Source organism: Peromyscus maniculatus, chromosome 3 (assembly GCF_049852395.1).
Source record: "Peromyscus maniculatus bairdii isolate BWxNUB_F1_BW_parent chromosome 3, HU_Pman_BW_mat_3.1, whole genome shotgun sequence".
In the NCBI taxonomy this organism is placed as follows: Eukaryota; Metazoa; Chordata; class Mammalia; order Rodentia; family Cricetidae; genus Peromyscus; species Peromyscus maniculatus.
Window position 1 is genome coordinate 44,700,229 of NC_134854.1, and position 16,785 is coordinate 44,717,013.

The 16,785-nt window shown below is 43.7% G+C and overlaps 1 protein-coding gene across 1 annotated transcript in view; it reads right to left on the reverse strand.

Annotated features, from left to right (window-relative positions):
* The window catches only part of Cntnap2 (contactin associated protein 2), a 2,081,518-nt gene that overhangs the window by 164,475 nt on the left and 1,900,258 nt on the right, over positions 1–16,785 (reverse strand). Inside the window, exons 19-20 of the mRNA XM_042273149.2 lie at positions 9,476–9,712; positions 138–271 (exon numbers count right to left, since the gene is read on the reverse strand). Coding sequence (XP_042129083.1) covers positions 138–271; positions 9,476–9,712 — 371 coding nt within the window. The remainder of the gene's footprint in view (positions 1–137; positions 272–9,475; positions 9,713–16,785) is intronic.

Consider the following 16,785-nt stretch of genomic DNA (forward strand, 5'->3'; position numbering starts at 1 on the left):
CTAGGTTTGATTCACAATTTTATAAACAAAACCAGAATAAAACCATCCTCCCAAAGCAATGGCCAGGCACTATAAGGTACAGAGACTATAACATTATGTTAATATCATGCTGTAACTTGTATGCACACGTATAGTACCTTGAGAATTATGGTCTTCTCATGCCGAGTGATGTTGACACTGTGGGGCTGTCCATTGGCCATGTTCCTGTGGTCTACGTCGATATTGTATGGCTCTCTGGTTCCTCCCAGGTTGTACCGGATCTGCAAGTTTCCTACAGGAGCAAAAGGAAAGAGGCCCAGTGCTTTTTCGCTGGAGGTTTATTTCAGTGTTTCCTCACCCACTGCCGCAGCTCCAGCTTCATATAGACTCTGCCCCTTCCATGCCCATGGGCGCCATTCCAGCCTTGAATTGGGATCCACTACCCTGAGGCCTAGGCTAATAGTGCCAGAATCACACATGTTCATGTTTGCCAATGACAAACACCAGTGGCCATTATCACCCAGTTGAAGCAGCAGATGGTACAAATGTCCCCAGTGGGGATGGTGTCTGAAAATGAAGAATGAGGACAAATACCATATAGTACAGTGGAGACGCCTGCAAGCCCACAAAATGCTACGTGAAATAAAAAATAAATCTGGAGTGCAGGGACTATCTCGCTCCATCAGTAAAGTGTGACATGTGGCATATAAAGGAATCATGAGTCTTATTAAAAATAAACATAATTTGCAAAAGATAAGTGCATGGGATTTTGAGTGGCCTCACTGAGACCAAAGAGACAAAGTAATGAATTGTATCCAAGGTTCAGGACTAATCAAATGCAATTTAGGGACACGATGGATGTCCCAGGTGTCCTGAGCCCAGTGACAGTTCACTTTGTCTTTTCATCCTCCCCGCCCCTGCAAAGTGAGTACAATTTTTATTTCTTATTTATAACCTTATTTATAATTTATAAACATTAATGTTTTTTCCCCATTTTAAACTTAAATTGGTTTCATACACTTAATAATACTTGACATCTCAAAGGTTAAAGATGGATCCAGCAATCTCTAGCAAGGGTTTGATTAACCCGTCACCAGTGGATTCTTGGTTGTCTCTCATTTTTCTTTTAAAGAACTGATGTTCTGATTTTAAATTATAAGATAAAAGCTACAGTAATCAAAACCGTAAAGTAATCGAAAGAAAGAAAGTAGGGGTTAGCAAGATGATTTGGCTGATAAGAGTATATATTGTTTTCACAGAGATCCTGAGTTTGGTTCCCAGCACCCAAATTGGGTGGCTCATAACCACCTGTGCCTCCGCTCCAGGGAATCTGACACCCTCTTCTGCACTTGACAGGAGCTGCACTCACTCACGCCCATACTCATCCCTACATACACATAATTTAAAAATTAATCTTAAAAATGACCTGAAACTTGACTATCTAGAGAACTAACTACTCTAATCATCTTGGCAGTCTCTGCTACAGGCCTTTCTCATGCACGCATTTAACACATGTACATAAATGAGTGTGACGGTTTAAAGTGCCACCCTTCCATAGTTAGGCATCCTAACACATACCATTTAAAATGTAGAATTGTTTTCCTGGAGTTGAAAGTATAATCAAGAATTAATTAGTTGTATCCTATTTTTGTTTTCTGAACAAAATTCAATAAACTACTATTTTTGAGGGTTTTTGCTTTTTTTTGTTTGTTTGTTTTGTTTTTTGAGACAGAGTTTCTCTGTGTAGCCCTGGTTGTCCTGGAACTCACTCTGTAAACAAGGCTGGCCTTGAACTCAGATCTGCCTGCCTCTGCCTCCTGAGTGCTGCGATTAAAGGTGTAAACTACCACCGCCCAGCTTTATTTTTGAGTTTTTATCCTCACATTTTATCTTAAATTTCTTTGCTATGGTATTCCTACCAAGCACGTATGATGGTTGTCTTCTGAATGTGTCTACATTTCATAATTCTTTGCCATCTCAGGAGCCACATAGATTCCATTAGAGGAGATGGCTTGCTCTCTGTGGTCCAGTACCTTTCCCATTGCCCTGAGCCACGCGTTTTACCATCTTCTGACTACACTGGGGCTGCTCTCTCCAGGTCCTGAAGACCTCTGGATGGGCATTTAACACAGACATGTGCCTTTCTCCTGGACATGTGATCTACACTGGGCTTCCAGCATCTACTGCTTGGGTTTGCTCACTCATTTCTGGCTTCTTCGCTGGCACAGTCCTTTACCATCCTTTCTTCTGAGTCCATGTCCACCTCCACGGTCATTGCACTCAGTCTTAGCTTTGTTTAAAGTGCAGGCACATCAGACCTCAAACTTGTAATCCAGCCAAACTTCTACCCTTCTGACTCCTTCCAACCTTCAACTCAATATTTCTGCTGTCCCTTTGGTACCTTGGACTTGCATTGACTCTCCATCTCATCATCCATCTTATGCACTTTGGTGAATGGCCACTTCATGCTTCCAGTTACTCTTGTCATAACCCTAGCTATTCCCTTTCCAATATTTCATGCACTGTAAGAAATTCTTGGCTTGATCTTGAAATCAGACCCCGAATCTTAGTACTTTTTATTTATTTCATTTCTACCTGCAGAACAACCTTTGCCTGGGTGGTTGCTGTAGCCTCCACACTAAACCCTCTTTCTGCTCTTACCCCGCCTTCTCCTACACCAGTTTGGCCTTTGCCCCTCTCACTTCCACACAGTGGTCAGAGTGAATCTCGGCTCATAATGTAGCAATGAAGACTTCCTGTCACACTCAAAGTGACAGTGACTCCCTATGCCTTACATGAACTCCCACTGTCACCTTTAGCCTACTTTCTCACTTCTTTCCTTCTCACCCCTCACCTGTACACATCAGCCTTTTAGCTGCTTCCCCAGACGTCCAGCAAGTTCCTGTCTCAGGACTTTCACACTCAGGGCTCTTCTGTCTAGAATGTTCTATCCCAAGTTACTGCATAGCTGACTCTTCCCTCATCCAACAATTTGCTCTTTGGTCATATGCCTAGTGATGATTCCTGTGACTTCTCCGTAAAAGGGGAAATTTGTCACTCCTTTTCCTTGGCTGGCTCTTCCATTTCTGCCCTATCCTCCACCCCCATGACAGTTCTCACCATACAACACTCTCTAGATTCCATCTCATTCATTTGTCTGTCTTCTCTTGTTTCAGCAAGAGCTCCATGAGAGCAAGACTTTCCATTTCTGCTTCTGGGGATTTTAGCCACTGTTTAGAACACTTCCTGTTTAGTGGCACTTGTTGAAATGTTTATGAATGGTCTCCCTGCCTTTGTGCTTTCTCCCCAATATTTCCTTTGCGAACCTGAGGGATCTTTTTAAAACACATACTTGATTATTTCACTGGTTAATTTAAAATCCTTCAATGCCTTTCAGTTGCTCACAGGATGAAGGTTTATGTTCCCAATGTTGCTGTGCTATATTTGCAGATTGTGACACTTTCTCTCTTACATCCAAGCTCCCTTGGACCCCTCCTGTTCTCTAGAAAATTCTATTTCCTTCCTACTCAGAGCGTTGGAGGAAGTTGCTCCTTCCCAAGCTGTTCACTCTCCTCCCCTTAGTGTTTCCCTGATTTCCCCTTCGTCCTACTAGCATAAGATATAATAGTTATTTGTGTTTAAGGATATAGTTAATCATAGCTTGGTAACATGTGGAAAAATCAAGTTGTCTTGTTTGGTGTGTGTGTGTGCATCTGCACATGCATGTCTAAGCATATGAAGGACAGAGATTGACCCTGAGTATCTTCTTCAATTGCTTTCCATCTTAATTTTTGAGGCAGAGTCTGTCACTGAATCTGGAGCTCACTTACTTGGCTAGACTGACTGGCCAGCGAGCACCAGAATCCTCTCATCCCTGCCTTCCTGGCATTGGGATTACAGATACAGGCTGTCCTGCCCAGCATGCACTGTGGGTGATACAACATCCAGGTTAGACATTAGATGTCTTAGATATGCAGCTGTGCATATTCACCATTCCTTTATTCATTTCCTTGGAACAAACATACTCAGTGTCTATGCAAAGCACGGCTTTCCTAAAGTCCCACCGTGAGCTGTCTGTGGCACTACGGGTACAGAGTTGAATTCCAGTCGTGACAACTGTTCCAGATCCCCAGCATGGGTCAGGTGCTATGTACGGATCTGGGGACACAGAGACAAGTGAAAGAAAGGCGGCTTCCTCTGTGGGCTGGAGGGCAGAGGAGCTGGTGATAATGCAAAACCTCAACATGTCTCTCCTACTGTTCATCAGTGGCTCATTTATGTTTGCCATCCATCTTTTCATCTTTCTTTCTTTTTTATGGATTCTTTGGGCTTTGTGAATATGTTTTAGAATTCACCTAAGTGCTTCACATAATAAACAGAAATTATTTGCTCTGAGAAGAAGGGATGAGCTGAAACTTTAAATGTATAGGTAGTGACTATCTGTAAACAATTATGGCAACATTCGAGTAATAACATTTAAATGATTCATTTATTCCTTTCAGATAACAGCAGAGGAGGACCACTAAGTGATGGTGGGGAGAATGTTACTATTTACCCATTAAAGTAAAATATTATTCAAATAGGGAGACAGTTCCCTTCTTTTATCTCATGTTCATCTCCCAAGTGAATTAAAGCCATTCTAAGGAATTGCTCTTTTATTGGCTGTAGCAAATCACATGCTTAACAGATTTACGATCTCCTGAACATCATCACTACCATCAGCAAGCACTTACAGGGCACCTACTGTAGGCAGGAAATGTAGTGCTGGGGGCTTTGCAGCTCTGGTAAGACAGGGCATATTTATGACAGAGACAGATAATAATACATTAAGTGCCAAACAAATGAAACTGAAATAAGTGTAATGGGTGTTTGAAGCCAGATGTCATCAGAAGGAGGCGGGGGCTGGTCAGGGCTAATAGTGGAAGGCACCTAGGTGTACACTGCAGAGGAAAGTGAGGGCACCAGGTCAGGGAGTGTTGTGGGCGTGAGAGCTGAGCACAGACAGCCCCAGAGTCTTTTAAAGCATGGATTTCTTGAAATTGTAGAGTAAGAGATGTGAAGGCATAGACTGAATTGCTAGACTCTGGCTAGAGTACCTCCTAACCCTTATGGGGTGGTTTGAATCAGAATAGGTTCATTTGTTGGAATACTTGGTCCCCAGTTCGCGGAATTGTTTGGGAAAGATTAGAAGTCGTGGGCCTTGTTGGAAGAGGTGAGTTACTGAGGGGTAGGGGTGCTTTGAGCTTCCATTCCCAAATTGTTCTCTCTCTGCTTCCTGTTTGTGGATTGGGTTATCAGCTCTCAGCTACTGCTCCAGCACCCTGCCTGCTGCCATGCTGATGATAGACTCCTTTCCCCCTGGAACTGTGAGACACAAAGAAACCCTTTTTTTCTAAACCCTTGCCTTGGTTGTAGTGTTTTGTCGCAGCAATAGGAAAGCAACTAAGACACCTTACATGTATGTGCTGCAGAGATTTTAGACTTAGCAGGTCACTCCTCTGCACATTAATGCATTGGCAGAGATGACATTTTACAGATCAGGAAACACAAATAAAAAGTACTCACAGATTATCTAAGGCAGCAGCAAAGGGGAGAATCAGAATTTGAATCCAGACAGGTCTTCTCCCAGAGGACTGATGGATCTCAACTGAAAGATTGTGGGATTTGTCTCTCGTGTTTTTAGTGTATGTGGGTCAGCAAACAATGCTTAATATGGCTACAGTACACTGTCCCTACTAAGCATTTGTCTTTGTAAGGGAAGGCTGCCCTGTCTAGGTGTGAAGGGCAGAATCGGAGTCTGACAAGGTACCAGGAGCATGGCTCCACTCATCCCTCAGCAGATACCCAGGAGGTGGGACAGCTGGCGTCTCTGATGAGGGGGCTGCAAACACAACCCTGTCATTCACTCTGTGCCATTCTGGTGTGTTGACTTCCCCTGGTGTCACAGTGTGAAAACTATCAGGAAGCCCGAGTTAGAAGAGGTTTGCTTTGGAGAACAGTAGTGGGAGCTAAGGTCATGGGTCACCATGAGGGTAGGCTCTATGGGACTCATGTGCCTGGATGGCCCACAAGAGCAGGGAAGATAGACAGTGAGCTGGGGATGAGGACACGGCCTCTGAGAGGCTGTGGTGTGGCTGTCAGGACAAGGAGGTTTCAGAAAGGCTGATTCTGGGAAATAGTGAAAGAGCTTTTAATACGTGAAGTCTCACGAAGCCAGGATGGATATTTAGTTAAAGTCTTTAAATTGTTTGTTTAGTATCTCTGCCACCATACTGTCATCCATAAATGTGGTGGTTAGAAAGAAAATGGTCCCTAAAGGGAATGGCACTATTAGGAAGTGTGGCTTTGTTAGAGTGGGTGTGGCCTTGTTGGAGGAAGTGCGTCACTATGGGGGTGGGCTTTGAGGTCCCCTATGCTCAAGCTACACCTGTGGCTCAAGATGTAGGACTCTAATCTCACTCTCCAGCACCATGTCTGCTGTGTCCTGCCATGATGATAAAGGACTAAACCTCTGAAACTGTAAGGTGCTCCCAATTAATGTTTTTTCTTTATAAAAGTTGCTGTGGTCATGGTGTCTCTTCACAGTAATAGAAACTTTAACTAAGACAATAGACCTTACTGCTTTCCCCCTTTTTTTTCTGAATGCTTTCTTCAATTTTTTTTTTCATTATAAATTCCAGTTAACAAAAAGATGTGTTATTTAGACTAAGTGTGGAAAGATCACATTTTCCCCAACACTTTAATGATGGTTTTTCAAAACCCACAAAGAAAATGTCTGGTTTTGATTTCCAAATACATCCAGTCTGTTTTGGGGGTGCCTGCAATGGAGGGCTCCCAGCCTTGATTCAGACACCTGCATCCAGAGACCACCCCCACTTACCCTTTACCAGCAAGACTCTTAATATTTCTGTACCCCAGCTTTTCCACCCAGAGGAAAGGATGAGAATCACATCGCCCCATAGAGTTGTGAAGCTCATCAGAATCAATGCATCCAGAGCACTTAGGAGAGTGCTGTGCACAGGTAAGCACCATTAACTGGCAACCATCACTGTAGAATCGATCAAAGGAAGCTCTCTCACATGATAAATGCCCCCCCCCTCCCAGGAGCGCCATGCATGTAATGCGGACATAGGCAACGTGCATGTGAATTACCACGTGCACAGCTGGGAAGAAAATTTTAGCAAGGAAGGGACAGAGGAGCAGACAGCACAGTGTCCAGTGGTCCGTGCTCATCAGCTTCTTGACACTCTCAAGGTGACAGCCTCCCCTTGTGAGACACCAGAAGCCACAGGCTGTCTGCCTACTAGGAGGCTGGTACACAAGGGAGAACGTCAGTGGATTAAAAAACCCACTGAGCCTGATCTAGGCCAGTAATTGCCTGAACTCCTGAGGCATGGGGCTTGAGCATTCTTCTCTCTTGAGCTCTTGCTTTCTGGTTTTACTTACTTGTTTATTTATTTTTTTTTTTTTTTAAAGATTTATTTATTTATTATATACACAGTGTTCTGCCTGTACACCAGAAGAGGGCACCAGATCTCATTACAGATGGTTGTGAGCCACCATGTGGTTGCTAGGAATTGAACTCAGGACCTCTGAAAGAACAGCCAGGGCTCTTAACCTCTGAGCCATCTCTCCAGCCCTACTTGTTTATTTTTTAATAGAAAAGTGACATGTACTTAAAGTGTCTGAGCATCTGACATGCATAGAATGGTGTCACTTGGGAGAAACAAATCATGCACGTCTAACCACCGTCTGTGCTCTTCTGGTCTGTTCATGTTTGTTTGATAGAGCTAAGCTGATATGATATATTTAAGGCTGTGTCTTGCCTCCTCTTTGTATAACCTTATGTTATGTGAACTGCCCCTATGTCTTTAATTATTTTTCACAAACACTATTTTAATGGACATATAATGACCCATAAACCAATGGTTCTCTTTTATATTACTTTACTAAAGTGGACCTTGTATGTTCTTTCCAGTTTTTATTTTCGTAAGCAATACTACAATGAATATATTCTCGCTGAAGACTCTGATTTGGGGCTTTGTTTCATTAATAAATTCTGAAAAGGGAAACTCAGGGGCTCTGGGACACATGCTTTTCTTTCATCTTTTTTTTTTTTTGAACTGACAGTGCATTGCCCAGTGAGTGTATGAAAATTCACTATTTTTTTCAAATATTTAGCTCAACTGTGATAATATTTTGATTCTCATAGATAAAAATCTTGTTCTCTAAGATGTACCAACACTTGAATGTCCATTAAAGATTAAGAAGAGATGGCCAATAGGAGAGAAAGTCTATATTTTCAACCCACACACTCCATAGGAAGTGAGTTAAAGACTTTCCTTCATACACCTAAAATACTTGTATTTATAAAAAGCAATCTTCTTAAGCATTAATACATATAGACACAGGTTTTAGAGAGAGAGGAAACAAATTCCTCCATATGCAGCATGTTTATTTGTATACTTCTGGCCCAGTAAGACTCTTTATAGAGCACTGTTGAATGTCAAAGTCATTTGCATATTCTCACTTGGATCCTTTGGCTTAGTGTACAGAGGATAATCAAGATGGCCCTGATGTCAACAGTCAATCATGGAGCAGGAGGGGCCCCCTTGCCTACGCCTCTTTGCTGAACTATAGACTACCAATGGATTCCAGGTAGGGGCAGACATTTTCTTCAGTTTTGTACCCACTGAGGAGCCCACTGTGTTCCAGTGGATAGACACAAGCTCTTGGTCGCACAGATGGTGATGGTGAGAAGGGAGGCAGAGACAGGAGAATCCCAGGAATCTCTTGGGCTAACCAGGCATATGCAATGGTGAACAATAAGAGACCCTGTCTCAAAGGAGAGGCAAGGTGAGGATCGACACCCGAGGTTGTCCTCTGATCTTCACATGTGTGCACATCTGTATGCAATACCCCCACCCCATCTCAAAGAGAGGTTTATGGACTTCAAGGCTAACTAGACTTGCAGAGATTCACAAGTGAAAACATGCCCTGTGCTCCCAGCAACTATCTCTCCGTGGATATATTTGTGAGTGTAAAATTCAGAGAGGCTTTAAGGATGGAAATATTTCTGATTTTCTGCTTTCATTGAGAGTTTCTACATTTCACTGGAGTCTATTGATACATTATCACAGATCAGGACAATTCATTCATTAACCTATGATTAATTTCACTACTTTGAGCGTGCCACTGTTTAGCACAGTGGCAAAGATATTTGTTTAACAGGAACAAACAGAATCATTCTACATATGAATCCATCTCATATTCGGATAATATAAAAAGAGCCTGAAGTGTTTCATCAAATTGTTGCTGTAGGCACTCAACAGAAAAGCGGTTCTTCTGACTTCCAGATAGCAACGAGGGTCAAAGGAATCAGATGATTTGCTCAGCGTCCCGTGAGAATGAATCCTCCACCAAGAGGAATTCTGACTCAAGCATGTTCGGTCTGACTACTGTTGGAAGGTAGAAGGCCGGGCATGCTTGTCCTTACCTGTGGGCTTGACCAGCACAGCCAGGAAGTCAGTGGTGAGGGAGCTGACGTAGAGGAGGATGCAGGGCGCCTTGTTGGTGCTGAAGCTGAAGTGGATCTGCTCCTGAGCCAGGTCTGGAGACAAGGGCGGCTGCTCTGCAGAATTCTCGGCCCTGCTGCCTGTGTCTCTGGCAGTGACCACCGGGGCCTGGAAGTTATAGCGCAGCCACATGCCCTCTTCAAAAAAGGCGCCAACATCTGTTGAGAAGGAAAGACAAATTTGAAGAATGATGAGAGAGATCCGAGGTGTACGCTAGCTACGCTTTGAATTTAGGTTGAACTGTTGTCATCAATACAAATAAAATACTCTATCAAAAAATATGACATATAGCTGAGCCAGGAAACCTGTAAAATAAAAAAAAATAGTAATAAAAAACTTAATGTGGTGGTGCATGCCTATAATCCCAGCACTCAGGAAGCTGAGGCAGGAGTAGCCTGGGCTACATAGCGAGACATTGCCTAGACAAAAAACCCCAAGAAATAAAAGTCAAGGAACTAGTGTCATATTAGAAAAATTAATATATAATACTCATTGGCTTTCTGGCTGAAGAGACTACTGAAAATGAGGGCAGAATTATAATACAAACTTTTTAAAGAAGCCCAAAGAGAAATACTCCTTGAGACTGGATTTGATTTGGATATCCAAATAGCAAATCCCTCAATAGGCACTAAGACTTGGGAAGCTTTGAGGGTTTCAAATCACAAGACAGGATGTCAGAGAGACCTGGTTTCAGGTTCAGCTCTGTGGTTCCTGACCTGCTGTGGGAGCCCACAAAGATTCCAACTTGAGGTTTGTTTCCATTTTGACTCAAAGTCAGAGAGTCAGTTCGTGTTGCCCCGCAAGGCTGCATAATAGGATGTTTTGGCCAAAGGCATGGTTACCAGGTGTCTCATGCTTCAAGGCCTAATTACAAGATGCTTTGCCATAAGGCAAGGTTACCGGGTGTTTTGGGAATTAAGAAAGGGTCTACACTTGTTTGTACTTTGTATCTTGATCTGGAAAGGGGGAGGTCTCTTGCCTCTCCCCTTGTTAGTGTGTGAAAAGCCCATTAGGAATAAACTCGAGGCGACCCAGGGCCCTCCCAAAGCTGTCCTGTGTCTCTTTTTCTTTGTCAATGTCTATATATTTTTCCTATCTAGCATTTCTCAATTCCTCACTCCCCACTTCAAGGGCTGTTCGAGAGGTCAGGGCTAGACCCCAACAACCTGCCTTACTAGTTCTTAACCAACTTCCGTCGGCAGCAGTGTCTCATCTTGGAAGAAGAGAGTAATTAGTACTCAATGATCAGTACCTATTAGTATTGCCATCTTTATCACTAAGAAATTATTTGAGGGATCCCTGGCTCTCTCTGAGTCAGCCCTTTCCCACAGTCTAATCAGCTAATTGCCCTGTAATCACTTCGCCGCAGGCAAGCCCTTCTGTGGATTCCAGCTGGCTGCTAACCACAGTCTTGAAATCAGTGAAAGTCACTTGAAGGCTGAGCCACCCTAAAGATGCTCTTGGGCTTCACAGCCTCTGCTTCCTGCCTCTCTTCAGACCACACCCCCAAAGCATTTCTCAAACCCCATTGTCGATGCACCCCGTTATTTCTGCCACACTGGACGCCCATCCTAAATTAATACTGTGCAGAACGAATTTCATGAAACACCACTCCATGCTGTAATGAATAGGCATGACAAGTTTTTAAAAAGTTATTATTTTGGTTGTATGAGCCAGGCTACTCTCAAACTTGCTGTCTTCCTGCTTCAGCCTCCTGACTGCTAAGAGTACAAGCCTGATTACCACACACCATAGTTTTCGTTACGTATTTATTTTTTGCATGTGTGAGAGTGTGGGTGTGCATATTATGTGCCACAGTGCACATGTGGAGATCAGAGGACAACTTGTGGGAATAGTTTTTCTCCTTCTACCATGTGGGCCCCAGGACAGAACTCAGATAATCGGGCCTGTCCCCAGGCACCTCTCCCTGCTGAGCCCACCCTGGCACTTTAGTTTTTAGTGACATGCTTTCATCTGGGATCTCTGGAATTTATTATTCCTGAAGAAGTAATTACAGAAGAGTGGAGTCAGGTACCCTGGAGAGACTTTCAGTCTTGCCAAATGCACTAACTTGGGTCAATGACTTGAAACTCTCTATTTCCTTCTTTGTGAACGGGGTCCTGGTGGGTGGCTGTGAGGACTGAATAATCATGTGTGGGTGACACAGTGCCTGGCTCCTGGAAACACTAGTGCTGAGTAAGAATGAGCTCCCTGTTGTTTCAAGACTGCGACTGTCTGTTATGGGTGGTTGATGTCCTCTTGCCACTGCACACGTGGCATACTCCAGTGTCGGCCTACAGGGGGAACTGCTACAGAGCTCACTCAACTGTGAAGAGCCCAGGTGACTCTAGAGACTCACCACAGGAAGCACTGTATTTTTTCCTGGCTTTTTTGCCACAAGGGCATTTGCAAATGTGTGTGTTTGGAGGTTTATATGGCATTGTCAAGGTGATGGGAGGTGTAGTTAGGACATCTAGTAGAAATAAAAGGATAACAGTGTAAGAGGACATCTTACAGTTAAGGATTGCCTTGGTCAAAATACTCAAGGTAGCCTTACATGGAGACACAGGACTGAACATATATTTTATTCATGCTTACAGGGGTGCAAAGATGAGTATTGCAGTCCCTGTCCCCAGGGACCTTCCTGCATGGCAGTGTGATATATGTGGGAAGAGACACTTCCATCCTCAGCACAGCATGATGAGTGTTACCATGCTAATGGAAGGTATGAGGGGCAGGCCTCATCTTACCGCTTGGGTTAGTAGCTCAGTGTTCCAGCAAACACCTATTGAGCGCTGACTATATGCCACAGGTAGTGTTGGACACTGAAGTCTCAACCTGGGCTCTTAAGGAGCTCTTGATCTTGAGGAGGATTTGCATAATCAGGCAAGGAGGAATGCACAGGGTGCATGGTTCCAGGCTGGGCTTCAGGATCAGGTACATAGGGTCCCTGGAACACAACAACAACTGCTATGTGTCTAGGGCCAAGGAAGACTTCCTGTGGGAGAAGACAGTGATGCTTGACTCCGAAGAACCAGAGGTGATAGCTGTGTAAAGCTGTGTAAAGCTGTGTAAAGCTGTGTAAAGCTGTGTAAAGCTGTGTAAAGGTGGGATCATGAAAGCTTCCAGAATGAACAGCAGCATGGAGAATTTGCAGTGGCCAAAACATCATACCCACCCATCACAGTCCACACACTCCTTATGTATCTGTGGTTCCCTTGAGGCTCCCAAGGCTTCCATCCTGCTTCAGGATGGGTGTTGGAGTACAAGGAGAGATCTCCACCCTCTGGAGTTAAGAATCTCTGGAACACATAGCTGCTCCTAGGACAGACCTCTGGAATCACACAACAGAACAGGGGAAAGTGGGACATGCTGCCTGGAAAAATACCCTGAGAGCTTCTCTTCACATAGAGAGCTTTGTCAGAGAATGGGGGCATCCTTTGAGAACAGGCTCTGGTCTATGAGAGAGAAGAGGGCAATACAATAGGGTAGGCTGGAGAGAGGAACAGAATCCATGGGATTCAAACAAATCAGAGGTGGGCTGGAGAGGAGGCTATGCAGCCAGCCAGACATACCAGGTTTTTCGAGGTTGAGGGCTTGGGAGGGAGGGTCAGGGTAGCAGAGGTAATAGCGCAGTGAATGCCACCATGGCCCTCCACCTACAGATGTAGCAATCTCTTTGACCTGAACTTCTATGTACCAGGATCCCCCCGAGCATCTTTTCCCCAGAGCTAGGACCTGAGGTAGATGGTGAGCAGTGCTAGCCCCCCGACATCTCTGATCACCTCCATTAGAACCCATTAAAATGCTGGTTCCCCAGTCTGGGGTCCAGAATTGAACTCAGAGGCTCTGACTCAGTGGGCCTAGACAATCAGTACTTACAATAGGCTTCCATGTGATATGCATATGGGATTTAAGATCCTTGGAGTAGAAGGTGAGTCAGAACGGTACTAGATGGTGTGGGTAGCTGAGTGATCCCTGCCTGGATGATGCTATGCATTCATCTGCTAACCTGGAGACAGAATCCACAGCAGACCATGAAGGGAAAGTCAGAAATCTAAAGATCTTACATAAACAATCTGAAACATGCCTCAGAGAATTCTTTTGTATATTTTAGAGTCATCATTTAAAAGCTTTATGGATTCATGTCAGCTTCGGAGGAAGGAGCAAAGCAGGCTTAAATGTGTTACCCTGAAACCACATCATAAACCAACTGTTAGACTGAGGCCCCAGAGCAATGTAAATCATTTAAGGTTCCAAGTGGCAGATTTACTGCTGTCATTTCATTGTTTCAGATTGGTTTAAGAAAGTGCCAAATCGGGATCCATTATTATCTCTTAAGTAACATCTCCATCCCTTCGAATGAATAACGAAAAGAATCCTAATTTAACAATGCCCAAAAAACATCATTTCCCTCATTAGATTATCTAGATTATCCAAAAGCATTTAGGTTGCTTGATTCAAACCTCTCTCTCTCTCTCTCTCTCTCTCTCTCTCTCTCTCTCTCTCTCTCTCTCTCTCTCTTTCTCTTTCTCTCTTTCTCTCTCTGTGTCAGTGTGGGTATGTGCATGCTGTCTGTGGTAGGCTTGTATAGGTCAGAAGACCATGTTGGGTGTCTGTCCATGCCTTCCACCTTGTTTGAGAAAGGATCTTTTGTTTACCGCCTCCTAACTCACACTAGGACATTAGATTAGAGACACGGGGTTGGAGAGGTGTATGTCCTACTGTATATGGCTTTTACATGAGTTCCGAGGATCTGAACTCTGGTCAACAGGCTTGCTTGGCAAGGGCTTTATCCATTGAGCCATCTCTTCAGTCATGATTCCAATTTTTATACCAATAAGAAAGGCCTATTCATTTTTGATAGAAAAGTGGCCAAGTTTAGATCTAAGTATTATATTATGTACTATGAATTATAGTTTTGATTTATGTCACATTTCTCAAAATTCAAAGACATCGCACCCTCTTAGGATGATTTCAGATCAGAAAAGTTCTAGGAACTATCGAGTCAACAGGTGACTTTGTTTTATTTCTTGGTCTTTAGCAGAGTTCATGGGGTGGTTTGAAAGAAAATGTCCCCCAAAGGGAATAGCACTATTAGGAAATGGGGCCTTGTTGAAGGAAGTGTGTCACTGTGGGGGCGGGCTTTGAGGGCTCTTTTCTCAAGCTTCTCTAAGTGTGATAGTCGACTTCCTGTTGCCTCTGAGTAAAGATGTAAGGACTGTCTGTCCCAGCACCACATCTACCTGCATACCATTATGCTCCCTGCCATGATGATAATGGCCTGAACCTCTGAAATGGTAACTGAGCCACCCCAATTAAATGTTTTCTTTATAAGAGTTGCCGTGGTCATGGTGTCTCTTCACAGCAATGAAAACCCTAACCAAGACAGTTCATATGTAAATTATGCTTGATGCAGGAAAAGAAATATTCAATTTTTTAAAATAAAATCCACAAATCATTCATCTCAGCATAATACCATAAAGAAATTCATCCCTGGTGTAAAAGCAAATCCCCAAGGCTTGAAGTAAGTACAAGAGGGAACCCCACACTCCCCAAACAGCTCCCCCTCCATAATTAAATTACTTCTCATTTTTTCTTCTCTAACTTTAATAATTCTATTCCCCTTGCCTTATCACTTAGGGTATATTTTGTAACCTATATTTCAAAGATTGACAAGATTCCTTTGTTCTCTAACATCCCCAAGAGGCCAGAATTGAAAATTCTCAATTCACAAATGGGCTCTTTTCCAAAAGTTTATTTTTAAAGTCAGTAACTTGCAACTTGAAAATATTTCCTTGTAGGAGTGAGGAGTTGAGTGATGGTGTGTTTGCGGGAGAGTGCATAAGCGCTGAGCTGCTTGGGATGTGCAATAAAAGATAATTGAAGAGCGCCACTGTGTATTGGTAATTAAAACAGAAAAGCATCAACCTAAGAGGAGAAAGTTTATTTTTCATCTGAACTCCAGGGAACAGTGTCCACAAGGATTTCATCCAAAGCATCCTTTGGAGTTTTGGTCAAGGAAGAATGATGGGCTCTGGGGAGAGAGAAGTCCTATCAGTGCTTCTGCTTATTCCCATGGTGTAAATACTGCTGTCTCGTTTCATTTCCAAGCTGCCAACACGACACCACTAAATAAGGAGTCAAGAATAGAGGTCTCCAGACTGAGAGGATGATAGGGCTGCAGCCATCTTAGAGAAGGGGGCAGCAGGCGCTGGGAAACCCACCAGAGGATGTGCTGCCCTAGACCCAGACAATTAAGAGCCACATAAAAAACGAATTCCAGGGCTGGAGAGATGGCTCAGAGGTTAAGAGTACTGACTGCTCTTCCAGAGGTCCTGAGTTCAATTCCCAGCAACCACATGGTGGCTCCATCTGTAATGGGATCTGGTGCCTTCTTCTGGCCTGCAGTCATACATGCTGTATACATAATAAATAAATAAATCTTTAAAAAAAAAAACGAGTTCCAGACATTTCCTGCCCAAACCTAAAGGATATGATAGATTAGACACCATAGTTGTAAGGGGGAGCAAGTTTCCTGCAGATAAGAAATGGGATGTCTTACCATCAGAGAAAATGGGTCTGCTGATGATACAGATGTGATGACATAGATTGCTGGAGGAGACGGCCATTTCCTTGCAGCTGCAGCTCTCCAGTCAGTTCAAACCAAGCATCTCTAACCTGAAGTAGGCACCGATCCTGAGCTTGTAACTATATAGAGCTGGAATTCCCCCAGATCTCCTACCCTAACCATTATAAAAACCCTGCTTGATTGCTGCTCAGGGTTTCTCCTGCTCTGCTGCTGCATCAGATGGATGGAGAGACATGGGCTAACTCATAACAATAAAGACTCTTTTGCTTTTACATCAGATTTGGTCTCTTGATGGTCTTTGGGGGATTTTGGGTACAGCAAGACTATTCAGGATGTGTCCAGCCCATGAGATTTTTTTTTCTTTTTCCTACTCATTTTGGGGGCTGAGGATTGAACTCAGGGCCTTACATCCCAATCCTTCCAGTATATCATTTCTATCCACACACATAGTCACTGAGCCAGACTTCTAAGCAAACTGTGCTTATTGAGTCCCAGTGGTACTGGCATCCACCTTTCACATTGGCCTCTTCCTTCTGGCACCCCACAACCCTCTTCTAAACCTCTTCCCAAATACCCTGGAATCTGGAAGCTCTGCCAAGCTTTGGTTCAAATGTAGGAGGAGCTCCTGGGATGCAGGGT